This window comes from Salvia miltiorrhiza, chromosome 4 (genome assembly GCF_028751815.1).
Source record: "Salvia miltiorrhiza cultivar Shanhuang (shh) chromosome 4, IMPLAD_Smil_shh, whole genome shotgun sequence".
NCBI classification, from domain to species: Eukaryota; Viridiplantae; Streptophyta; class Magnoliopsida; order Lamiales; family Lamiaceae; genus Salvia; species Salvia miltiorrhiza.
In genome coordinates, this window is record NC_080390.1 from 13,876,438 (window position 1) to 13,903,231 (window position 26,794).

The 26,794-nt window shown below is 38.9% G+C and overlaps 3 protein-coding genes across 3 annotated transcripts; 2 read left to right on the forward strand and 1 right to left on the reverse strand.

The window, feature by feature from the left end:
* Positions 1–13,989: 13,989 nt before the first annotated feature.
* Positions 13,990–14,475, forward strand: LOC131023039 (non-specific lipid-transfer protein 1-like). Its single transcript, XM_057952577.1, has 2 exons — positions 13,990–14,329; positions 14,423–14,475. The coding sequence occupies exons 1-2, from the start codon at positions 13,990–13,992 to the stop codon at positions 14,473–14,475; spliced, it is 393 nt and encodes a 130-aa protein (XP_057808560.1).
* Positions 14,476–16,188: 1,713 nt separating this feature from the next.
* On the reverse strand, positions 16,189–18,444 carry LOC131023040 (uncharacterized). Its single transcript, XM_057952578.1, has 3 exons — positions 18,177–18,444; positions 18,028–18,085; positions 16,189–17,378 (listed from the first exon to the last, which is right to left on the reverse strand). The coding sequence occupies exon 3, from the start codon at positions 17,365–17,367 to the stop codon at positions 16,189–16,191; it is 1,179 nt and encodes a 392-aa protein (XP_057808561.1). The 5' UTR covers positions 17,368–17,378; positions 18,028–18,085; positions 18,177–18,444.
* Positions 18,445–18,734: 290 nt separating this feature from the next.
* Positions 18,735–19,929, forward strand: LOC131019742 (non-specific lipid-transfer protein 1-like). Its single transcript, XM_057948327.1, has 2 exons — positions 18,735–19,207; positions 19,715–19,929. The coding sequence occupies exons 1-2, from the start codon at positions 18,819–18,821 to the stop codon at positions 19,722–19,724; spliced, it is 399 nt and encodes a 132-aa protein (XP_057804310.1). The 5' UTR covers positions 18,735–18,818; the 3' UTR covers positions 19,725–19,929.
* Positions 19,930–26,794: the final 6,865 nt, after the last annotated feature.

Below are 26,794 nucleotides of genomic sequence, written 5' to 3' on the forward strand. Positions count from 1 at the left end.
ACTTGGCTGGGGTGATGGAATCGCCTGTCCATTGCCTTCGATTTCTTGAAGGACAATCTCGGACTTAGACTTGTGATTACTTTCATAATCGTGTTCCAAGAATCGTGCGTTGGTGCTAACAACCACTTTCTGATCCTTCGGATTATAAAAGTAACCACCTTTCGTTTCCTTAGGGTATCCTATAAACAGCATTAGTTCGCATCTCGGCTCCAATTTCCTCGCTTCCTTGTCTAGCACGTATGCAGGACAACCCCATATCTTTATATGATTCAAGCTGGGCTTACGCCCTGACCATAACTCAATAGGAGTTTTAGGAACCGATTTGGACGGTACCCGATTCAGCAAATAAATCGCTGTTTCCAAAGCATATCCCCAAAACGAAATAGGCAATGATGCATAGCTCATCATAGAACGTACCATTTCCATAAGAGTCCTGTTTTTTCTCTCTGCTACACCGTTCTGTTGGGGAGTACCCGGTGCAGTCAATTGGGATGTAATCCCAAAATCTGACAAGTATTGCAAGAACTCGTTCCCGAGGTATTCGCCACCGCGATCAGACCGCAATGACTTGATAGATTTACCCGTTCTCTTCTCCACCTCCGCCTTGAATTCTTTGAATTTCTCAAAGCATTCAGACTTGCGTTGAAGTAGGTAAATATACCCATACCTTGAGTAATCGTCAATGAAAGTGACGAAGTACTCGTACCCTCCACGAGCTCTAGTGGACATCGGTCCACACAAGTCAGAGTGAATCAATTCTAACACATCCGAGGCCCTATTCCCCTTTGCCTTAAAAGGCCTTGCCGTCATCTTTCCCTCTATACAGGATTTGCAGGTTCTAAATGGCACAGCTTGAAAGTCTTTCAAGATTCCATTTGAAACGAGCCTTTGGATCCTATTTAGATTGATGTGGCCTAATCTTAGGTGCCAAGTATGTGTATATTGTTCATGAGAATAATATTTTCTCTTATTTGGATTTGGAAGAATTTGTGATGTAGATGCAACATGGACAGAGTTATTCATTGGACATGTAATAGTATAGAGAGAGTTGTTCAAAATTCCAGAACAAATAATCTTGTTATTTCTCATGATAGAGACACCCCCATCAAAAGTAACAGAATATCCATTCAAAAACAACTTTGAAACAGAAATTATGTTCCGCCGAAACTTCGGCACATATAAAATATCTCTCAAAACTAAAATGTCATCACCAAAACATAAAGATAAATCTCCAATAGCAACAGCTGCGACCTTCGACGCATTGCCCATGGAGATGGTGATCTCATCATTTGCCAGCTCCCTTGTTGGGTTGAACCCCTGCAAGGTGTAACAAACATGGTCAGTTGCCCCCGTATCCACTACCCACGAATGAGTAGAAAACGAAGCTAAACATGTTTCAGTTACTAAAACTTGTGACGTACCTTGTCCCTTTGCCTTGAGCACTGGACAATCTTTCTTCCAATGCCCAACCTTGCTGCATTTGAAGCACTTTCCCTTGCCCGTTGGCTTCTTCACGCCGCCGGTAGGGCCATCTGCTTTGGCTTTACCGCTCCCACTAGCCTCATGGTCATGCTTGCCCTTTGGACCTTTCCACTTCTTTTTCCCGCCTTTCGACGAAGAAGCAGATCCCTTGGCAGCAACAAGGACCTCTTTCCCACGGCCCATCACTCCCTCTGCCGCAACTAGAGCATTCAACAACTCATTAAGAGTGTAGTTGACTTTGCTCATAACGACATTGAGACGGAAGTGCTCAAAAGTTTTGGGGAGAGTATTGAGGATGATATCGACCTTGGCTTCGCCTTCGATACCCCCTCCTAGCAGATCAAGCCTGTCAAACAGATTTGTCATATGCATGACATGATCGTGCACCGAGCTGCCCTCGCTCATTTTACAAGATAAGATTTCTCTCATCAAGTTAAAACGAGCAGACCTCTCGGACTCCCCATAAACCTCGCTGAGGTTTAACATGATGGTCGCTGCGTCATCCATGACCTGATGCTGGAGTTGCAAATTTTGCGACATAGTCATCATAATATAGCACTTGGCCATATTATTCGACTTGTGCCACCTTTTATGCGCCTCACGTTCCGCATCAGTCGACTCATCAGTTAAGGCCGCGGGACGTGGAGTGGTAAGCACAAAACTGTGCTCATCAGCGTCAAGAATATACATAATATGGCGTTTCCATTCGGTGTAATTTGGACCGATGAGAGGATTGTTTGCTAGAATGTTAATAATTGGAGACATAGACATATCTGAAAGTAAACAAATAAACATGTAAGAACATGAAAAACATATAGTTCGTAACAATAATATTGTAACCTTTTGATAAAACAATATTAATGAAACCTCCAACGGCTCAAAGAATCCCATGTGCAAGCCACGTTGGGTGGACGTTTACACATGAACTCCTCAACCAGACTATTTACCTAGTCATTTAATTTCCATCCATGTCAACTTAACCTTTTGACAAAGGAAATTAATAGTTGGCACCTTAACTAGACCATATCATTATCAAGAAGGGACTCCTTTGGGAGTTGTACATTGTACTTGATATGATATCTAAGCAATGACCACATTTTAACCTTGAAAATTAAATTCTCGAAATTAGCATACTCACTCGGACCATGCCGCTTTCAATTTAATTTTCTTGGTTATCTTATTTAATTCCATTCTCCAAAGTACTTGTGAAAATTACACAAGTAAGCCACGTTGGGTGGACGTTTACTGCATAACTCCCACTACTTTAATGGTTTAAATATTTTTTATAGAAACCTCTTCTGACAAACTTATGAAAAACAAATATGAAGTAAGACACGTTGGGTGGACGTTTACTCATATTGCTAATCACTTTGTCTAGAGACCGCATGTGGAGGTCTAAAATAATTTTTAATTACTATAAAAATCATTAAACAGCTTAGTCTTTTTCTTTCAAAAGGTTTGTTCATGCTCAAGCACATAAACCTAAACATGCTTTTCTAGAACGCAACATGTAAATCATGCTCGCAGAATTCTAAAACATGCTTAAGAAAACGGCAAATCTACTATCATGCTCGTCTAAGCGCAATTAATAAACAAATATTAACAAGCAAAGACGTGCAAAAGCAGGTAAAGAGCATAAGGGATTAACAACCACGACATGCAAAGAACAATAAAAAAGAATTAAAATTCTTCGTGATCCATTCGTGGAAACCCAACATCTATTCTATTACAAAATAAAATAGAGAAAAAAACAAGCCCAAAAACTAAAACGGCGCGAAAACTTCAAGCCCGTCGTTGGAATTAGGGTTTGGGCCCCCTAGGGTTTGAGACGCAGCTAGAGTTTGGAAAACCCTAGCCGCCACCGCCCTTGGCATCCTCCACCGCCGCCCAGCAGCCCTCGGCGCCGCCTAGCAGCCCGCCGGTGCTGCAGCAGCCAAGGCGCGCGCAGCGTCCCGGCGCTGGCAGCAGCCCGGCGCTGCATCAGCACCGTCCGGACCTCGGTGCTTCCGGCAACCCTCTCGCACAGCGGCAGCAGGCGCGCACAGCCACCAGCACCCGTTCGGCAGCCTCCAGCAACAGCAGCAACCGGCGCTCGGCGGCAGCAGCTCTAGCGGACGATGACAGCAACGGCAGCAGCGGCAGCGCGCCGCCCGCCGGGCGCGCAGCGCGCAGAGCGCGCAGACGCAGCCCCGGGCGCGCACCACCCCTGCCCGCTGCTTCCAGCCGTTCGCCCAGCCCTAGCCGAGCCCGCCTCGCCATAAGCGCGTGTCCAGACCAGGGAGTAGCAGCGGCCGCGCGGTCGCCTGCCTGGGCGCACTGCGCGCGGTGTGCACGCACCCACGCGCGCGCTGCCCCTCGGCGCCCGCGGCCCCTCGCTCTCGGTCACCCGCGCCTCACCATGATCCGGCAGCCCGTGTCGTACTCCTGACACCGTTCTTCGTTTATTGATTCGTCGTCATCCTCGTCTCGTTCCTCGGTTTTACAGATTTACAACGGAAAAACAAATACAATTGAAATCCTAATCTAACCACGGATTTTCTCGTGGTGAAAAACGATTACAACGTCAAACGACGTATTCCATGAATCAACAGACCACGAAGAACAACAGCAGTATAAAAACAACGCACATTATTAATCGTACATAAATTAATAATAGAGCCAAGAAATTAATCCTGGGCTCTGATACCAATTGAAGGAATATTAAATTGAATTAATACTCGATTGCTCGATGATCGTTTCTTGGATTATTATTAATTCATCATACAACGATTAATTCCTAACATGCTCCTATGAATTTAACAGCTGCACATAGGTGTTAGGAAATACTTACTTGAGAATTGGATGCACAGATGGTTGATGATCGCGTCGAATGATTCAGACTCCAGCTCTGATCTTCTCGACTGTATCCCGCTCAATTCCCAACGTTGGATGGACAACGAACTATGAGAACTCCCAAGACAGAAAGCCAATCACGTTCCTGCGCCTCCCTCTGCTCTCAAAACCCTAATTTTTATCAGTGTATTTTCCTGAGAGCTGACAGCTGTATTTAATAATACACAAAGAAGGAGGAGGCGCCACTTTTGGTGCGAGGGCCGATTTTACTGTCTTCTAGGGCTTGGAGACATTGGGCCAGCCCAGGGACCAGATACAAGGAATAAAGATGGGCCTCAAATAAATTAATTTATCCATGGTCAGCCCAGACCATTATTAATTTATAAATATCAGTTCATTCCACTAGAGAACCGATACTGACTTACCCCTTTATTGCCGGTGATGAGTCGGGGCTTGTATTTAGACTTATTAAATCTTCGTATTTAAAATATCCGACATCCATTAATTAATTAGAGCTCTGACAGCTTAAATTAATTAATCTCTTAATAATTCCTTAAGCAGTACCACTCAAACTTTATTATTACGCCTGAACTTAATCAACCTGCAGGGTTTAGCGTAATAAACCTTATTGAGCTCCTTAAGGGGATGTCATTATCCTATACCGGATACGGGTACTAATACAGATAATCAAATATCATATATTAACCGCTATCACCCAAGATACAGAGTACTCGAGTTAGTATATAACTTTCACCCATAGTAAGTCAAAGTGATATACGAGTTAACATATATATCTGAATACTTATTAGTATTAAGATTTATGAGTCACCGAGATCTTGATTCTTCACTTAAGTCAGATAGAAGAATACATCTCAAACTGTGGTCCTATCAATACGTAATGACGTACCAGTATAGACAAGCAGCCAAGACAAACTACTTCCATCAATACTGCAGCCTAAACCAATAACTTGTCCTAGAGTTATTTCGGCTGTGATCATATTATATCTCTTAAGGTTATTCCAATTATATGGTCTTCTGTGATCTACAACACACCATATAATCTACTTATACAGAGATAAAGAACATACATATGCAATCATGAACACCAAACAGATAGGAGATAAGAATAGTGAATAACAGGAATCATTGTATACAAGCATAAAGTTCTTGCTTTCAGTATACAAATCCAACATAGTCCAACAGTTGAAGGACTATGAGATAGACGAAAAGGAAGTCTCAATCTATTGGGACAGCTCCAGTGCTATTGCAATCTCCCAGAATCCAGTTCATCACACCAGAGTCAAGCATATTGCTATTCGACATCACTTCATCCGTGATCACGTCGAAAAGAAGAATATCTCTGTGGAATGGATTCCAACTGCTGTTCAGAGAGCGGACTTGCTGACAAAAGCTCTTCCAGAAGAAAGGCTCAACGATCTGTGTGGAAGGATCGACCTCATCAACCCTGAAGAGTGATGCTGTGTTTGAAGATTTTCTCAAACAGTCATGCTGACTGGTGGTCAACCAACTGTTGTTCTACGACCGCTGACGTGGAAAGCAATGAAGTCTAGCACTCATCTGAAGAGAAGACATTCTGATGATTCAACCGGGATCAAGTGGTATCGACTGACTACAATGATCAGTCGATCAGTAAGTATTTTTAAAACTTACCATTTAAAATCAGTTATTTCAGTTTAGAGCCTTGAGTCCTAATTCAAAATTTTTCTCTAACTGATCAGTTTCTTTCAAAACCTTTAACTGATTGTTGGAAAATGGAATATCGGAGAAGGACAAGTGTTTTAAAAGGGAAAATCTATTTTGATTGAACTTGTCAAAATCTTCTCTAAAAATCTTTCCAACCTGTTGCCTCTGTGATAAAATTTCTTGAGAACCTCATTGACATGTCATAATGCAATGATACCTCTCACCTTTTTGAAGCTTCAGTCCCCTGCAGTGATGGCGGACGTGAAAATTTTCTTCAAAAATATTTTTAGGCACAGTCTTCGAAAAACTTTTCATCTTCTTACTTGGTACAAATTTTGTCTATTTATACCATGTTGTCCTCACTCTTTTTCTGCATCAACTAACAACTATCCACAACCTTCACTGTGAGAAAAAGTTTCAATCTTAACAAAGTTGCAGAGAAATTTTGTTCCGACTAAAGGAGAAATCTATGACTGCAAAGTCATGGAGTGGGAGAATGACGCTCACATACTTGGTCTTCACCGGACCTTCCACTGGATCTCAACGTCTCTCCGACGTCAAAGTTTTCTCTACCCTCACTTGTATCCAGCGAAGCGAGTGTCTTCCATCCTCATGCCCAGACCATACGGCTTGAAGTACCTGTCTCAAGAAGACGGTCTTCACTTGTTCCTCAGGCAAGCTTTGCACCTTTTGTAAAGCTTCCGCGTGGTGCAACAGCAATGAGCAGGAGCTCGTTGTCAACTGGCGCAACATCGACAGTGTCTATCCTCATGATAGCCGCTGATTCGATTTTCATTACCCACATACCTCCCCTCTTATGCTTCTTTCTCTTCACCAAAAACCCTCTCCTCAACCTCCTTTGGTTTGCATGTTCACTGCTCTCTTCTTCCCTGTTTCGAGAGCCATGCAAATCAACCCCTTACCCTTTCTTCGTCTCCTCTCATCTTTCACTTTCTTCTTTTTCTAAAACTCCGTATTCTCCGTCTACCTCTTACCCTCAACATCTTTCTCTGGACCACTCTGCGATTCTGTTTCCACGCAGTGGTCTTAGCTTCATCCGTCAGTCAATCCCACCTTTTTGATGTTGCCAAAAAAGGGGAAAAAAGTTCTTAAGAGACTTATTCTCGAAAGACTGAAGACGATCAAGCAAAATGATCATCTGATTCATCCGATGATCATGAGGAAGATTAGCCAAAAGCATAAGACCTCAACTCAACGGAAAACAAGTGAGAGTGGAACAAGCTTAGGAACATGAAGACACGAAGACAGAAGATGAAGATCAAGAAGTTCAACGGCGCAGCCAAGCAGACTGCTGGAGTCCATGGGTTTCCTATGTTGTTTTTGTTTTTCTTTTCACTCCAATGTAAGTCTCTCTCTGTACCCCGACTGATGGCTTATCAGTCCTTTATTAATGAAAAGAGAACTTCTTTTTGATCTCAACCTGAAGACAATGACTCTTTGTCCAGGCTCTGATTATATTTTTATGTCTTCTCCTTGTTCTGTTTTAGAACTGTTTCGTTCTTAACTCTAAGTACAAGTTTTTAGTTTCTATTGTTAAGGGGGAACTGTTTTCACCCCAGTTTTAGAACTTGTGCTGTGAGTTCAGTCTTTTTGTTGTCTAGAACTGTTGTATGGTTTTGGCATCATCAAAAAGGGGGAAATTGTTGGGAACCTTGTGGAATATCCTAATCCTTGTTTTGATGATACCAAAATTCATAGGTCTTAATTGTAATAGACTAGAACAGTTTTGAACTCAAGTGTTAGAGTTCGTTTCTAGTTTAGTATGCGGTTCTAAAGACTGAAGACTGAAGGACGAAGGACTGAAGACTGAAAATACCAACTGAAGTATCAGTTGAAGAATCAGTTAGGAACTGATTACTTAATGCGTGCCGCGGACTGATACTAAAGTCAAGTATCAGTTGAACATTCTTCCTCGGACTAATCTTCCAACGTTCAAAGGAAGCCACGTACTCATAAAAGTACAGCCGCATTAAATGTAGAGATCTCAGGATCTTATCTCTGCAGAGGTCATTCCTATTTGGTGGTTACTTTATCAGAGACGTCACATCTCCTGTCCCTCAAGAGAGCCGTTTCCACCAGACAAGGAACCTCGAAGATTGAAGCCTCAGCCCAAATTCGAATTGCTCTCCAACAGAAGAAATCTTGCGGACGTTCTACGCCAATGGATCTATTCAAGAAGTTCTCCTACAAATAGTGCTCGAGGATCACTTCAACCTTCACCGATTCAACGACATAAGCTGAAGCTCTGCCAAAATCGCTACTCAGCCTAAAGCTTAACCTCCCCAAAGCTTGAATCGAAGAAGAGAATTCCAAAGCCAAAATCAGTCACTGCTGATTCCATACATTCTTTTAGACCTTAGGCAAACCTCTGTTTACCCAGAAGCCAAGGTCAAACTTGCTACAAAGAACTTGTTCTTTGCAGTATAGTTGGCACTCGTTCAAACCTCCTTTCCGAAATAAAGATTTGAGTGTTTTGAGTGATTCGGAGTTCAGAAAGGTTCTCTGACTCTGAAAGTCTTAGCGCGGGTTGTGCTAAGCAAGAGAAATCCGACACGAGTGAAGTGTGGGTAGTGAAGAAGGGTTTTCTTCAGTGGTACGATTGTGTGCACCCGGCAAGCACACGGTTTGGTTTGCAGTGCACCTGTTAAGCACTTGCGGAGTGGATTGTTGGTCTGATCAACCGACCGTGGATGTAGGAAAGGGTTTTTCTGAACCACGTAAAAGTCTCTGTGTTGTGTACAGCTTTCAGTTTTACTTTCCTACTTGTGTTGTTTCAATTGATAAACTGAATACTGAATAACTGCAAAGAGAAACCTAAGACCAACAACGTGCACAACCGAGGCTATTGCGAAACTAAGTTTAATTTCCGCTGCGTATGATATCAGTCTGATTGACCTATCTTTTGATAGTCAGGAAGAGTGTTATCATCTTTGTTTTAGCAAACTCGACTGAAGCCCATAAGTGCATCAGTTAAGTTCCAGTAACTTAACTGATAACTCCTTACTGAAGAGCTTTCAGTATCAGCCGTCAACCCTGTTTGGTCAAAACTGTTTTCAGTCAACAGGCGTCACTGTTTGCATGTATAGTTTCGTTTAGATCTCTATCTTGAGATCCCTCACTTTGAGGAAAAGAAAAATAGCCCATAGGTGGATCCCCCCATACACCTATTCGAGACGCCCCGGGACCTAACACCTTGGGATCCTGCAATTGTGAGAGAATTTGAGGTTGTGCACGTTGGTCCGATTCTTCGAGTAGTCTCTCTAGCTCATCCACTAAACATCTATGCTCTGTCTCCTCGGGATTGGCAATTTTTTTCTCATTCTTGAAATGGGGGACCTCCAGCTTGATTTCCTTGGCATCCACCTTTTTTCTCGGCTTCACAGCACATTGCTCTTCAAGCACCTCTCTCTTTATCAGCCTACAAGGGAATGGAACCTTTGGGATGTATTCCCTAAGTGGAACAGGAACCTTGTATGGTTCCTCACTTGGTTGTTCGTTCTCCTTGCTCATCATCATCTCTTTAGGAGACAGAGTGCCATCGAAAATAGCATTTCATTGGCCCCTAGGATTGACAGTAGTGTTGCTTGGGAATTGGCCCGGCTTGTGCTGCGCAGCTGCTTGGTTGGCCATCTGACCAACTTGAGTCTCCAACATCTGCACTTGCTTGGAAAGTGCTGAGAAATTATTTTCCATTATAGATATCTTATTTCCCACATTTGTCTCCATCCCAGTCATCTTCATGAGCATCTGCTTCATCATGTCCTCCATCGAATCTTTCTTTGGCTCATTGATTACTCCCCCTCTAGAAACAGAAAATCCTGGTGGAGGTTGCACAGCATTGTTTGGGTTGCCATAAGAAAGATTCGGATGCGGGCGTCCTCCTGGCTGGAACTGCTGTTGACCCGGCTGATACTGCTGACCTCTGCTATATACTCCTGGCTGTCCTTGCTGAAAATTCCCATAATTTCTGTCATTGATATAATTGACGTTTTCCAAGCCTGATGGGTCTTTCACAGCTTGCTTAGGATGTCTAACATTCAACTCACTAATCTTAGTAGTCAGCTCTGCTAACTGCGTAGCAATCGTTGCCTGCTGTGTAATCATCGCTGCCATAGAATCAGAACTGGAAGCAGCTGCAACCTTTTTCAATTGTACTATCTCTGATGGCCATTGAAAACTTGTAGCAGCCATACTCTCAATGATGCTCCACGCCTCGGAACTGCCTTTCTGAAGCATAGAACTTCCTGCAGTTGTGTCCAAATGCATTCTTGTACGCTCTCCACAAGCATTGTAGAACATGATAATGAGCGTGCCTTCATCAAATCCGTGGCTCGGACACTTTCTCAACTTCTCTTGATACCTCTCCCATGTATCTGCCAATTTTTCTCCCTCAAACTGCTGGAACTGTACAATGTCCATCTTTAATTTCAGGGTCAGGCTAGGAGGATGGAACTTGCGTAGAAAAGCTTGAGCTACATCTTCCCACGTAGTAGTTGCACTCAAATTCAGTGTATAATACCACGACTTCGCTTTATCCCGCAGTGAGAAAGGGAAAAGACGAAGACGAATAATATCATCAGATACTCCATTCATCTTTACAGTGCTACAAAGCTCCAGAAATTGTGCCAGATGCGCATTAGGATCCTCTATAGCGTGTCCTCCATACTTGTTCTGCTGGACCATCGTGATCAAACCAGACTTCAGCTCAAAATTATTGGCATTAATACGGGGAGGTTCTTGATACTCATACTGAGGAACGAACATCTCTGCTATCGGAGGCTGATTCTGAGCTGCTTTAGCAGCTTGAGCGTCCAACAGCTGTTGCAACTACTCCTGTAGAGCACGAATTTGTTCATCAGTAGCCATCGTATGTAGTGTGCCTGAAAAAAACGAGAATTAGAAAAAAAATAAAAAGAAAAAGTAAACGCCTGAAGTACTACTAAGCCCTATCGGAAATATTAAAGAAACTTCTAATCAGTCCCCGGCAACGGCGCCAAAAAATTGATCACTATTTTATTAGCAACAAAAATACCGCAACTAACACGGTGTAATCGTAGTATAAACAGTAATCGAGTATCGTATCCACAGGGACTGACACAACGAAACAACTCTAGCTATCTCCTAAACAGACTATAACAGTAGACAGGCAACAGAAAGTAGAGATTGACTGACTTAAACTAAAATGCAAATAGCAATAATTCAAAGCACGTAGAAGAATCAAATATTAAAGACAACTGATCCTAGGGTAGTAAATTTATTAACTAAATCTACGCAATAAATCTATTAATCCTATGTACCAGTTTAATCCAGTTATGATGAGAGATCGCTTAATTAATCAATTACTCTCGCTAGAGCAGCAACGATCGTAGATTAGTAAATTCTCTATCTCCGCTAGGTCTCAAGAAAATCTACTAACTCCCAATAGCTCCTAAGAATAGCTCCCTATGATCCACCTATCTCCGCTAGGTCTCAAGGTTAAGATCATATCATACATTCCTGAATCTGCTAAACAGTTTTCTCCGCTAGGTCTCAAACCGAATAGCTAAACATGCAAACTATTGATCAGATAATTCACAAGAAATCAAGCACCAGAAATTATGAATCATAAACTGAAAGGCACAAAGGTATTAACAAATAAATCACATAAATTCAATCAACTATTTACAAACCCTAGAATCAGCTAAACGAAACTAGCCAGACATAATGAAATAAAACATAAACATAATTAAAAAGAACGCAATTATAAAAACTTAATTGTATAAAACTGAATAAGAACAATTGTAGCAGCTTGAATCTTCAATCTTGTAGAAATCTAATCCAAGCAGTAAAAACTGGAAAGCAATAAATTCTAAAGCTATGAAAACTAAAATATAAAAGTTGGGAACTGAAAAATAAAGTTGGGAACCCTAAGTAGGTTAAAAGAAGACCTATTTATAGGCACATGGGATAAATACAGTATAGAGCTCGAAAATACTGATAAAAATCCGAAAATCCCGCAAAATCCCGAAGATTCAGAAATTCCCGTCGGGCACTATTTACTGCTACGCGCGACTTTCGTGTTTCGGCCATATCTTCCTCGTCCGATCTCGGATTCTCTAACCGTTTGCGCCTACGAACTCGTATCGAGATGAACTATAACTTTTATTAAGACCAACAGTCCAAATTCAAACTCCATTATTTCTGTAAAAATCATCAAAGTACAAGCAAGTAACATATTTCACAAGATAAAGCAATTTAAGCACAAAACAATCATCAAACACTCAATTCCCTATAAAATTAACATCATATGAACAATAAAAACCATGAAAACATGAGTGTAATCAGTCGTGCCCACCTCGTCGTGCCCAGCCCGCCCCAAGCCCCCGTCATGCCTCCCCCGCCCCAAGCCCAGTCATGCCGCCCCGTCGTGCCCACCCCGTCGTGCCCTCCCCGCCCCAAGCCCCCGTCGTGCCCAGCCAGCCCCAAGCCCCTGTCGTGCCCAGCCCGCCCCAAGCCCCGTCTTGCCCACCCCGCCAACCCCCGTCGTGCCCACCCTGCCCCAACCCCCGTCGTGCCAGCCCCCGTTGTTCCCAAAAATCCGCCGAAATTTTCAAGAAAAACACCAAAATTCTCAAGAAATTTTCAACAAATCTCAACAAACTCAAGCTATTTACTAACTAAACATGATTCTCAAAGCATTATAACACATATACATGCATTTAACAATGAATTAAAGCTCCAATTTTTTAAAAATAGGAATTGGGTGAAAATTAGGGCTCACTCACCGGAGGAGTAGGATGTGCGACACACTCCTCGTCGGAGCTTGTCGCCGACACCAACGCCGAGTCGTCGCCGTTCCAGTCGTGGTCGCCCATCTCGATGTCGTGCCTGGAATTCGATCGTGAGGTGGCGCCAGTCGTGAGCGTGTCGTGAGTTGTGAGAGAGAGAAATTTTTTTGAATCTGGGGGTGGAGGGGGGAGGGGCCGAGAAGCTTTGTCTACTCTTTTTTTTTTTTTTTTTTGCTTTTCTTTAATGATATAATGTAAAGGTCTTTTAGTCTTTTAAGGCTGTGTTCTCTTTGGTTGTAAATTTATCATGGGAAAATGAAGGATAAACAAAATTTCACCCTTTAAATTCTTCATTTCTTTTCCCACATTTCTTACTTGATCCTTACTCATTCCTCATTTACACTACAAATGAGGGATAATATTATCACACCATTTTTGAAGGGATAATATTATCCCTTCTTTGTAGTGTAAATGAGGAACGAGTAAGGGTCAAGTAGGAAATGTGGGAAAAGAAATGAAGAATTTAAAGGATGAAATTTTGTTTATCCTTCCTTTTATCATGATAAATTTACAACCAAAGAGAACACACCCTAAGTGATTTTGGTATACAAAAGAGTTGTTTTTAAGTTGAGGCTAAAAAACTTATCTTTTATAATTTTTGGTATTTAAAATCTTGGATCCCTATTGTGTCCATTAAATTATAAAAACAAAATGTCAATATTTTGTAAATCTTAAATATGAATAAAGTTTATTATATAAAGAATTTTTTTCTAAAAAAAAAATATAACACACAATATTTATGAACAGACGAAAATAATAATAAGCACATTATTTTTGTGGACAAAGGGAGTGCATATCGTCTAAAAATCTAGAAATAAATTAAGAATCTGGGTGTATCGTAGAGACATACCCTCGATTTCCGTGTAACTTTATCGTCTTTTGCATGCATGCAAAGATTATCTGACGTGTCGAGTGCTAACCTTGTACACGTAATTACCACACAACCCCAATTGTCAAACGCAATAAATTTCACTCAACTCCCACCTATACGCTTGTTTCCCACACATTAATTTGTATGTGTATATATATTTCCAGCACTATTTAATCAATCAATCTCACGTTGTATTTGATCCGACTCGATTAAAATAAATAAATAAATTGCCAGCTGTTGAATATTTGAAAAATGCAGGTGAAAATTGAGTGGCAGATGCTAGTGTGCCTGGCTGTGATGGTTGCGCTATTGTCACCGCAATTAGAGGCCGTTGCATCGTGCGATCAGCTGCGAGGTAACCTAGGGTCGTGTCTAGGGTTTCTGCGCGGCGGCGTGATAACGTCGCAGTGCTGCAATGGGGTTAGGGCAGTGGCGGCCTCCGCAAAAACCACCGCCGACCGCCGCGCGGCCTGCCGGTGCTTGGTGGCGGCGGCTCAATCGATGCGTGGGGTTATCGATTTGGGGAATGCGGCGAGGCTGCCGGGGAGATGTGGGGTCAATATCCCTTTCCAAATTAGCCCCAACACCGACTGTAATAGGTGCCTTATTAATTTTGTGAATTTTTTGGAATCATTGATGGATTTATTTTGATTAAATTAATCCGAATTGAAATGGTTTTTTGCAGGGTTGGTTGAGTTTGGAGTTGGTGTTGGACATGCATCATGCATGCAAGTTTAAGGATCCCTAACTAGTTTGCCCTGTGTTGATTACGACGTCGTTTCACCCTCCAAATAAAGTGAAAAAAAAAAGTCCTTCTCGAGGCCTAGTGTACAAATCTAATACTTCTATTGTTCTACTTCAAGTAGGCAATTTTGGTGTATGATTGTATTTTTATGCTTTGTCACAAAATATTTTGTTGTCTTAATTATATCAAATAAATAAAACTTCTATACATATAAAATTATGAAATCGCTGAATTTGAGGTGAAATTTACTGTACTTTAAGTGATTTTTCGTTCTCATAATTATTAAAGATTTTTATTTGAATTTTTATCTATATATACTATATAATTAATATTCTTTTAAAGAAATAAAATGAATAAGAATTGTATAGATATATAAGAGCACACAAACAAATAAATTATATATAGAGGTGTGGGGTAGAGAATTCTTTAAAATTATCAATATAACAAATATATTAATTATAAAACTGTAATATCATTAATTCCATGCATGTGGCCGGGAAGGTGATATAATGGTAGTTGAAATCATAATCATGTAATTAATAGTTGCAGCGTGGCATTAACTTAATAAAAAAGAGTAATGCTGAACAATCATATCGTGGTCAGTCAGAGTCACAATTCACCTAAATAAAAAATAATTTAATGTATTTAATTTATTTTTTAAAATAAAAATAAGATTTAGTTATTTTATTTTATTCTTTATATTGTAATTATTTTTTTGTAATTTTTTGATAACTTTTTTATTTTTATTAAAAAATAAATTAAAAATAAAAAATGCAAGGAAATTAAAAAAATAAGTACAATATAGAGAATATAGTAAAATAATTAAGTCCTATTTTTATTTTAAAAAATAAATTAACAATAAATTTATGCAGCCATATTGTGGCCACCCACACACTAATATAATAAGAAAAATCTTCCTTATTATATTAGTGTGTGGGTGGCCAATCTTCCTTATCTATATAATATATAAAAGAGGAGTTTTTCTCTCCATCTTTTCCCTCTCTTTTTCTCTCTCTTCTTCCATCAATTTTTTCACTTTTTTTTTTCTTTTAGTTTTTCATAATTTAATTCTTTTGTAAATATTATAAAATTTAATTCATGATTTTTTTTCAATATGCATCTTAAATTTAATACTATTGTATAAAAACATCAAAAATAAATATAAAATGAATAAGTTATGAAAATTTTAAAATATTTTATTTTCACTCTTTTCATTAAAATTTTATAACTTTTTATTTATGTTTGTATATGAAAATATTTATTATGACGTGTAACTCTATAATAATAATGTGTAAATGCTAATTTTTGTTATTGAATAATTTTTATTACACTTTATACAAAGTTGTTAATATAATTTTTAAATTCAAGATTTTATTGTATAATTGACGTGAATTATTTTATTTTATTTTTAAAATATATTTTTATATTTATTTAAATATATCGTTAATTTCGATGTTCGTCGTGCATCGCACGAATGAACATTCTAGTTATATTAATGTGTGGGTGGCCACAATGTAGCTGCATAGAGTTATTGGAATAGAAAACCGAGGGATCGTATCTTCTTTTTTTCAAAAGAAACAGAAAAGTAGAAACTAGTATCTTCTTTTTTTCAAAAGAAACAGAAAAGTAGAAACTATTTAACCCAACCAATAATTTCATTTCATCGACAGCTTTTTCATATCCAAAATTATAAAGATTTTCTATCATTACAAATATTTCAACTCATGTATCAGTGGCTGTAAGAAAACATCCAACTTCATCTTTGGGTTAGATGGCCCAGGCACGAGGACAGTGAGGAACATGAATTGTTCTTTCATGCACAACCACGGAGGCAAGTTATACGGTGTGACAATGACCGGCCAAGAAGAATATTGACGCCCTGATTGTGCAAATGGGGCAAAACCATCTGTAGAAAGGCCTAATCTCACATTTCTTATCTCCTCGGTGAATCCAGGATATACTGAATTCAAGTGTTTCCATGCCGGAGAGTCTGCTGGGTGGCGCATGATCCCATCTTCTATTGAAGTCGCATGCCATCGCATATTTTCGGCTGTTGCCGCAGATGCAAACAACCTTTGCAGTCGGGGCGTCAAAGGAAAATAGTGCATCTGTTTGGCGGCCACACGTTTCTTTCGGCGGCTTCCAGATGCACGCAAGTTCTCCTTATATCGTGATGCACCACAAAAATTACAACTCTCTAGCTCACTGTCGTCCCCCCAATACAACATGCAGTTATTAACGCAACAATCAATCTTCTCTACTGGCAAACCCAACCCGCGCAGATTTCTCTTCGTACTGTAAAAGCTGTCAGGGCAGTTGTTATCCTTCGGTAAAGCCTTTTGAACCATCTCAGATATCTGATTAAAACATCTCTCTGACATGTGATTTTCAACCTTTATGCTCATCATCTGTGTCATCCAGGATAACTGTGAGTAAGTATCACAGTCTGGGTATAGAGGACTATCGGCTGCGTTCAACATGTCATAAATTTGTTGAGCGTCAGGATTAGGCGGCTCCTCAAGATTTGGAGGATCTTGATAATTACTAGGTCCAGCATGATCATGCACCATCCTTTGGTAATTACTGTATGACCCATCATCCTCATCCATTATAGTATGTTCTGCTGGCATATACACTGGTGCTTCCCCTTGATAACACCAGTTCGTGTAATTGTGGACAAATCCACGCCTAGTAACATGTTCTCTGACTGTAGGTACAGATGCAAAGACTTTATTCTTACACTTCCTACACGGGCACCTAATGTTACCAATTCCATCTGTATACGCTGTTTGATTTATCGCAAACTCGAGGAAACTCTCAAGTCCCGTTTCAAATGCAGCACGATCATTGTATCTCGCGTACATCCACGATCGATTATCACTCATTCTTGCAAATTCTAATTGAGAATAAAAATAAATCAAATACAATAAATTACTTGAATCTAAGAAAATTTCGACAGCATAACCCCACTATCCTAACTACCAAGTGCTCGACTCTACCAGCAACTATAGTGACCATAGTGGTCCTAATTTACTAAACCTATACTAGGTCTACCCGGCCCCCCAATGTCGAAACAATAATAAAATAACATATAAAACAATAAAAAAAATAAAGTAATAAAAGCAAACACAATCATTTGTTGGGAGAAGATCCTTAAGAAATAATCAATTTCTATCCCAAAGGGAGAAGATCCTTAAGAAATTGATTAAATCTATCCCACAATATATAATAACATATCATTTCATCCAAAACAGAAAATCAATTTAAAATTAATCTAATTAACAAATTAATTTCAATTAATCATACTTTAAACATCCTATAAAGTAACTACAGTTAAATCAATTCATAATTAATCTAATTACCAAATTAATTTCAATTAATCATACTTTAAACATCCTATAAAGTATCTAATTACCAAATTAATTTCAATTTATCATACTTTAAACATCCTATAAAGTAATTAGAATTATGTTAATTTTAATCAAACAAATAAATAATAAATAAATAAACAAATAAATAAAAGTCTATTAAAAACGAAAGTGTACCGTAGGAGTTGACGGCGGAACCGTGCGGTGGCAGGAGCGGTGAGACGGCAGGATTGGCCTGCAATTAGGAGGAGAAAGATGAAGAGAGGATGAGAGGGTGAGAGAGAGAGAGAGAGAGACAGAGAGAGAGAAGGAAAGGAGGGGCTTACCTTGACGGAGGCGACGGCGGCGACCGGCGACGGCGACAGGCGGCGGCAGGAGGGCAGGGCAGCGGCAGGGCAGGGTGGGGGGGGGGGGCAGGGGGGCTGGAGGCGCGAGAGGGGGGAGGGATCTGTTCTGGAGGAGAGAGGGTTAGGGCACGATTTTGGGCTTTAAAATTAGCGGCGGCCCATTACCGCCGCTAAAGCCCGACCCGCACTATTTTTACCGGCGGCAAATTACCGCCGCTAATCACCGGCGGCAGATGCCGCCGCTATCTGCTAAATATAATAAAAAAAAATTAAAAAATAAAATTCCCGGCGGCCTTAATATTTACCGGCCGCGTTGCCGCCGGTGATCACCGGCGGTACTTTGCCGCCGGTATCATCGCCATATATTCAAAAAATACGGGTCGGCAGCATTGCCGTCGGAAAGCCGCCGGTGATCGCCGGCGGCGAGACTGCCGCCGGTAAATCCTGCCGGTAAATCGGCGCTTTTTTGTAGTGAGAGTGTTAAATGATTAACATCTCAACAATTAATAAGGCATTTAATGATTCAACTACCCTTCTGCATACAGTGTATTAATTACACAAATATGTTTTTTCTTAATTAGTTTTTCTATCTAAAAAAACAATCTATATATATAAGCTAGCATGATAGCATCTCTACTTTTATTACATAATAGTACAAGAAAACAAAACTCCATAATGAATAAGGCAACATTTCTACTGCTCCTCGTGGCGGCGGCGGCAGTGGCGGCGGCGCCGCCGGCCAAGATCTCATGCGGCGAGGTCACAACCACATTGGCGCCGTGCTTCGAGTACGTGTTAGGCGGCGGCACGGTGCCGCTCAACTGCTGCGCGGGGGTTAAGTCGCTGTACAAGGCGGCGAGCACCACCGCCGACCGCCGCAACGTTTGCGTCTGCCTGAAATCCGTCACCGGCTCCGCCTCTGCGGCCGCCGTCAGAAACGCCAAAAGCCTCCCCGGAAAATGCGGCGTCTCCCTTCCATACGAAATCACGCCTGCAATTGATTGCACCAAGTAATTGCAAATAAATTAATTACTTTTACTACATATAAATTATGTTTCAATTGTTTGGCTCAAACGCAAAACTAGTTAAATAGGAAAAAAAAATTGATTATTTTAATTTATTTTTAAAATAAAAAATAGTTATGTTACTACATTGTCTACATCGTAGCTAATTTTTTGGTAATTTATTGTTTTTATTTTTATTTTTGAATAAAAAATTAAAAAAATATATTAAATTAAAATTTCCTACTTAACTAATTTAATTTGTGGTCAATCATAATGTGACTATTTCGCATCACTATTTTGAAAAGCATAGCCAATATTTTCTGGCTTGTTTCTAGAGTATAGATGGAGTCTTATATAGTTGCAGTTGATGTGGATATGTATGTCACAGTTAATAAATATTAATGATCATTAATTAATCATGTCAAATTTGTACATATGATTGTTTATATTTATTGTTGATCGAAATGTAATTCATGCTAGCTACTTCTTGATTTTAATATCGTTTTTTTTCAGGGTTAAATAGAGACAATGAACTATATCAGCTTCCTCTGCAGCAGCGAATTATATACATATATATTTCTGCAGCTTGATTAATTTGTATCTTTTTCTATATATGAAATGTTACTCTACTGTTGGTGAGGCTTGAATTGGTATAATCAAATTGTACTCGCTCAATTTTCTGCTGAAAAGTCTAATGAAAAGTTCTTGCAATGGAAATTATGATCAAATTTGATGTTATAGATCCACTTAACTTTCACATTTTCATGATACTACAAACTTAAACTAGCTAGTAGTGGTATATTGTGTTGGAATAAATAGCTTATTTAATGTCATATTTACTTTGATAATTAATGAAATTAAATGATATTTTTGGAATCTACATGTTGAGTACATTAATTTGGTATATTTACTTGTTCAAATATTTAAAGAATTGAATGAGTAATTAATGTCCAAAGATAGCCATGGTTCGGACCACCTGTTTGTCCAAACCGGGCATGTGGCGGCAGTTCAGGACCAAAGAGACACGCTGGTTCGGACCACCTGTTTGGCCAAACAGTCACATCAGTTCAAGGAAACCCCTGGACTACTATAAATAGGGCCCTTCAGAATGAGATTAAACACACCAACAAATTCAGATAATTAATCTTGTCATATTAGTTTAGTTTACATACTCAGTCCCGAGTATCAAGTCGTTCGACCGGATATCGATCTCCTAGTGCTAATGACTCGTCTATCATCCCGAAACCGTTGTATCTTGGGGACAATTACTGTAGATCCGCAAGCACAGGCGGAAGTAATTTTGCCTTACGGAGAGAGATTTATTCTCGCCTCGGTTCTGCATCTTTTCTATTATCGTCATTCTATTTTCTACACTCTCAAATAACAATCGTAAGGCAAAATTAGTGTGGAAAGATGGCGATAGGAAGCAACACCGACAACAACAACGTTCCAACTGTTTCGGTCAACGTTCCAAATGCTCCAGCACCTGCCGAAAAGCCGGAAAAATTCTCAGGTTCTGAATTTAAACGTTGGCAATCAAAGATGTTTTTCTATCTTACTACTTTGAATATGGCTCGTTTTCTGAATGAGTCTTCTTCAACTGTGGGGGAAGACGAAACTGATCCGCAAGTGCGTATCGCATATGATGCATGGCATCACAGCGACTTTATGTGTCGCAACTACATTCTGAATGGGCTAGACAACACTCTCTATAGTGTTTATTCTAGCACCAAGACGTCCAAGGAGTTATGGGACTCATTGGAGACGAAGTATAAAGAAGAAGATGCCCGGTTGAAGAAATTTATAGTCGGTCGTTTTCTGGACTTTAAGATTGTGGATAGCAAGACTGTTGTCGAACAAGTGCAAGAATTTTTGCCGAAGGTATGGAATTGTCTGAATCCTTTCAGGTGGCTGCAGTGATAGAGAAATTACCACCACTCTGGAAGGACTTCAAGAACTATCTCAAGTACAAACGCAATGAGATGGGACTTGAAGACTTGATTGTTCGTTTGCGAATCGAAGAGGACATTAGACTCTTCGACAATAAAACGAACAAAACCTCTATGGAGGCAAAAGCAAATCTGGTCGAGTCTAGCAACAAGAAGAAACCCAAGTTTAAAAGTATAAAGCCAGACTCGAAGAATCAAAATAGGATCAAAGGAGATTGCTTCAACTGCGGAAAAACCTGACACATGGCGAAAGATTATCGCAAACCAAAGAAAGACAAGAAAAACAGTCACCATCAAGCTAACGTGACGGAAGAGAAAAGTGCCCCCATCGACTTAGCCGAACTCGACTTATCTGCAGTCGTAGATGAAGTCAACATGGTCGGCAGCCCAGTAGGATGGTGGATCGACACTAGTGCTACTAGACACATCTGCGTTGACAAAGCAATGTTCTCCTCCTATGAAGCTATCTCCGGAAACAGAAAATTGTGTATGGGCAATTCTGCCACATCCAAGATCGTCGGATCTGGAACCATTGTGCTCAAGATGACATCGGGACTCAAGATAACCCTGCAAAACGTGTTGCATGTTCCTGACATCCGCAAAAACCTTGTCTCAGGATCTGCCTTGAGCAAAGCTGGTTTTAGAATAGTATTTGAAGCCGACAAGGTTGTACAGACCAAGAATGGTCATTTTATAGGAAAAAGGCTATATAGATAACGACCTTTTCAAGCTTAGTGATATAAATGTAATTTCTCCTAATGAAATAAACGAAAAAGTTGCTTATTTGGTTGAGTCTTCTAATTTATGGCATGATAGATTAGGACATGTTAATCTAAATACACTATGACGTTTAGTAAATTTAGACTTATTGCCAAAAATAATTTTCAATCAACACAAAAAATGTGAAATTTGTGTTGAAGCTAAAATGGAAAAATCTCCTTTCCATTCAGTGGAACGATCAACGAAACCTCTTGAATTGATTCACACCGATCTATGTGATTTAAAACTTGTGCAAACAAGATGTGGAAAGTAAGAATTATTTTATAACATTTATAGACGATTGCACAAGATTTTGCTATGTGTATCTTTTGAGAAGCAAAGACGAAGCATTCGAAGCTTTCAAAACATACAAAAATGAAGTTGATCGAGAATCAACTTAACACTAAGATCAAAATGATTTGAAGTGATTGAGGTGGCGAGTATGTTGCACCTTTTGAAAAATTTTATCGTGAAAATGGCATTATTCATCAAACGACTGCACCTTATTCTCCACAATCAAATGGTGTTGCCGAACGAAAGAATAGAACATTGAAAGAAATGATGAATGTTATGTTGATAAGCTCAAGCCTATCACATAACATGTGGGGGGAAGCTATTCTTTCGGCTAATAAAATTTTGAATAACTTACCCCAACATAAACAAGATAAAACTCCATATGAATTATGGAAATAAAGGAAACCGTCCTATAAATATACAAAAGTGTGGGGGTGCTTAGCAAAAGTTGAAGTACCAAAACCCAAACAAGTAAAAATAGGACCGAAAAGTGTTGATTGCATCTTCATAGGATATGCAAACAATAGTAGTGCGTACCGATTCTTGGTACACAAATCGAAAGTACCCGATATAAATGAGGGAATGATTATAGAATTAAGAAACGCCGTGTTTTTTGAAACTATATTCCCTAAGAAAGAGAAGAATGATATAAGTTCGAAAAAGAGAACTTATGATCGCTTAAGGATAATGGACCAACACGTGAACCAACACCGCAACCAAGACGCGGAAAGCGAACAAAGACTGCAAAAACCTTTGGTCTGGATTTCGTAGTTTATACTTTAGAAGACGAACCAAAGATAATCAAAGAAGCATTGTCTGGTCCTGATGCCGATCTATGGCGTGAAGCTATCAATAGTGAAATAGAGTCAATCTTATCCAATCACACTTGGCATATTGTTGATCATCCTCCGGGAAATAAACCTTTGGGTTGCAAGTGGATTCTTAAGAAGAAATATAAAGCCGATGGATCTATTGATAAGTACAAAGCACGTTTAGTAGTTGAAGGCTACAAACAAAATGAAGGGCATGATTACTTTGATACATACTCTCCAGTCACTAGAATTACATCCATTAGAATGCTACTTGATATAGCCGCATTATATAATATTGAGATACACCAAATGGATGTAAAAACGGCATTTCTAAATGAAGATTTAAAACATGAGATATATATGGAATAACCCGAAGGGTTCGTGATTCTCGGCCAAGAAAACAAAGTTTGTAAACTTGTCAAGTCTTTATATGAACTTAAACAAGCTCCCAAATAATGGCATGAGAAATTTGACCAAGCAATGATGTCAAATGAATTCAAAATCAATGAATGTGATAAATGTATGTACATCAAATGAACTTCCGACAATTTTGTCATTGTCTGTCTCTACGTTGATGATATGCTAATTTTGGGTAGCAATAATAAAATCATCGTAGAAACTAAGGAAATGTTAAAGAAGAACTTTGACATGAAGGATATGAGTTTAGCTGATGTGATTCTAGGAAATAAGATTCTTAGAACACCCGAAGGAATAGTCTTATCACAATCTCACTATGTTGAGAATGTGCTTAAGAAATTCAACGCTTTCGATCTACCTCCGGCTAAAACACCTGTTGATTTAAGTATACACTTGGCCAAAAATCGAGGAGAACCTGTATCACAATCAAACTATGCTAGAATTATTGGAAGCCTAATGTACTTGTCAAATTGTACAAGGTCAGACATAGCATATTTTATTAGCAAATTGAGTCGGTTTACAAGTAATACCGGAAAGGATCATTAGACCGCATTGATAAGAGTGTTGAGATACTTAATACACACAATCTCTCACAGTATACACTATTCGAGATATCCCACAGTTTTGGAAGGATATTGTGATGCAAATTGGATACCCGATACTAAAGACTCTAAATCCACAAGTGGTTTTGTATTTACCATTGGTGGGGGAGCAATATCATGGAAATCTTCTAAGCAAACTTGTTTAGCCCGATCTACAATGGAATCGAAATTTATTGCTTTAGACAAAGCCGGCGAAGAAGCCGAATGGTTAAGAAACTTCTTAGAAGATATTCCCTGTTGGGAAAAACCATTGCCTCCGGTTATGATACATTGTGATAGTATGGCTGCCATAGGGAGAGCAAATAATAGTTTGTATAACGGTAAATCTCGACATATCCGTCGAAGACATAATACCGTTAGACAATTAATCACTACAGGAATAATGTGCATTGACTATGTAAAGTCAAAATACAATATTGCAGATCCATTTACTAAATGTATTAATCGTGATCAATTGTATAACGCAGTAAGGGGAATGAGATTAAAATCCACACGTTAAAGAACTTTCATAATGGTAACTCAACCATGATGACTGGAGATCCCAAGAACATGGTTCAATGAGACAACTAAATTATTGAAGTTCAAGTTATACACTTGAAAACTTTTAAAATCCATTCTCATAGCTGCTCAAGTGAAAAGCCTGCAGCTTGTGGTAAAGGGTAAGCCTTTAAAAACTTTTAATGATTCCTATAGCCTTATTAGGTGGAGTATGACATGATACTCTTTATAGGAGATCAGCTATACAAGTGAAGAAGTGGGGCTGCTTCAAATTATCGATAACACTTATGAATCCAAGAAATGGTCCAAGGCCGAAATGGACACAACGTAAGAACGAAAGATATTAGATCTATTATTGTGTGTATGTTGTTGACTAGATTTACACAAAAGTTGACTGGTTCAAGACATCATGTTCACCGAGCAACGAGTAAATCCGATGGCATTACACTAAGGAAGGTTCAAAGCTAACAACTACCTATCCTGATGCAATAATGGGTCGTCGGGACTTAGTTTTTTGCATTTGCATTAATCATTATTCATGTGGGGGATTGATGGAATTAAATGATATTTTTGGAATCTACATGTTGAGTAGATTAATTTGGTATACTTACTTGTTCAAATCTATAAAGAATTGAATGAGTAATTAATGTCCAAAGATAGCCATGGTTCAGACCACCTGTTTGTCCAAACCAGGCGCGTGGCGGCGGTTCAGGACCGAAGACACGCGATAGTTCGGACCACCTGATTGGCCAAACAGTCACGTCAGTTCAAGGAAACCCCTGGACTACTATAAATAGGGCCCTTCAGAATGAGATTAAACACACCAACAAATTCAGATAATTAATCTTGTCATATTAGTTTAGTTTACATACTCAGTCCCGAGTATCAAGTCGTTCGACCGGATAGCGATCTCCTAGTGCAATTATTGTAGATCCGCAAGCACAGAGCGGAAGTAATTTTGCCTTACGGAAAGAGATTTATTCTCGCCTCGGTTCTGCATCTTTTCTATTATCGTCATTCTCCCAAATAACATATTGCTCGATAAATCGAAATTTATTTCTCATTCCCCTATCCAACTATAAAAAAGGAACATTAATGTTTTTCATATCAAGCCGGTCTCAATTTCCCCTTTCTTGTTTTGGATATATATATATATATATATATATATATATATATATATATATATAGGGAAGGGCTAAAATAAGAGCATTTCTTAAGATATAAAATAAGAATCATTTTCAGCCCTTAGATCATCAAGATCTACGGTTGATTCATAATCCTGTTGGATGGATTTATGGTCCTGGGTTCGAATCCCAAAGGTAGCAAAATTTTATTTTTCACAATTCAAACCTTTATACAGCGAATTCATACGTGTTCTACATAAAATTCATACATTAAGAATTGCTCTTATTTCTTATTTTAAAATGTGCTCTCACGGTAGCCCACCCCTATATATATATATATATATATATATATATATATATATATATACACGCAATAGCCAGCAAAGTATTTTAATAAAAAAAACAATGTTAGATAAGGATATATTAAGTACTTGATTAAAAACAATAGGTCTCTAGATGACTGGATGGGATCTTTTGTATCACAATTTAGTGTGTACCACCGTGTTTCACTTTAATTTTTTTATTTCATAATAGTTTGTTGTTGTAAAAATAAAAAAATATTACTCCCTCCGTCCCACTTCAAATGACCCAAAACTATATGACAGGTCACAGACCCAAAACTATAGGACAATCTTTGTCCTATAGTTTTGGGCCATTTCAAATGGGACGAAGGGAGTATTACATAATAAACTTTAATTAATATTTATCACTATAAAAAATAAAATTTTAAAAAATTATATATCCTAACTTTAAAGTAACTAATCAAAATAATTCATTATTAATTCAAATAAATATAAAAAATAATTATAAACCCTAATTGGACGAGTGAATCCTTGCTAATTATTATTTTTATTATATTAAAACATAATAAATTAACTTTGAAGAAAAAATAATTAAAAATTATAATAAATTTAGAGTGAAACACAGTGGTACACATTAAATTATGGTATAAAAGATCCCATGTGCTAGACGAGTGGTATATTAATCAAAAAATGATGAACAATTAATGTGATTAATCAATTAATTATCTAATAAATTAAGTACTAGCATATATTTATGTATTCGAATTTCATCAAATATTTCTATCTAGTTCTATGTATATATCAAAGTATAGTTGTGTTTCAAAAAAGAAAATAAA

Coding starts and splice junctions, on each gene's coding strand:
- LOC131023039 (XM_057952577.1), top strand. CDS start 13,990: ATGCAGGTGAAAATTGAGTGGCAGATGCTAGTGTGCCTGGCTGTGATG. Junction 14,330..14,422: donor AATTAGCCCCAACACCGACT/GTAATAGGTGCC, acceptor GGTTTTTTGCAG/GGTTGGTTGAGTTTGGAGTT.
- LOC131023040 (XM_057952578.1), bottom strand. CDS start 17,367: ATGAGTGATAATCGATCGTGGATGTACGCGAGATACAATGATCGTGCT.
- LOC131019742 (XM_057948327.1), top strand. CDS start 18,819: ATGATAGCATCTCTACTTTTATTACATAATAGTACAAGAAAACAAAAC.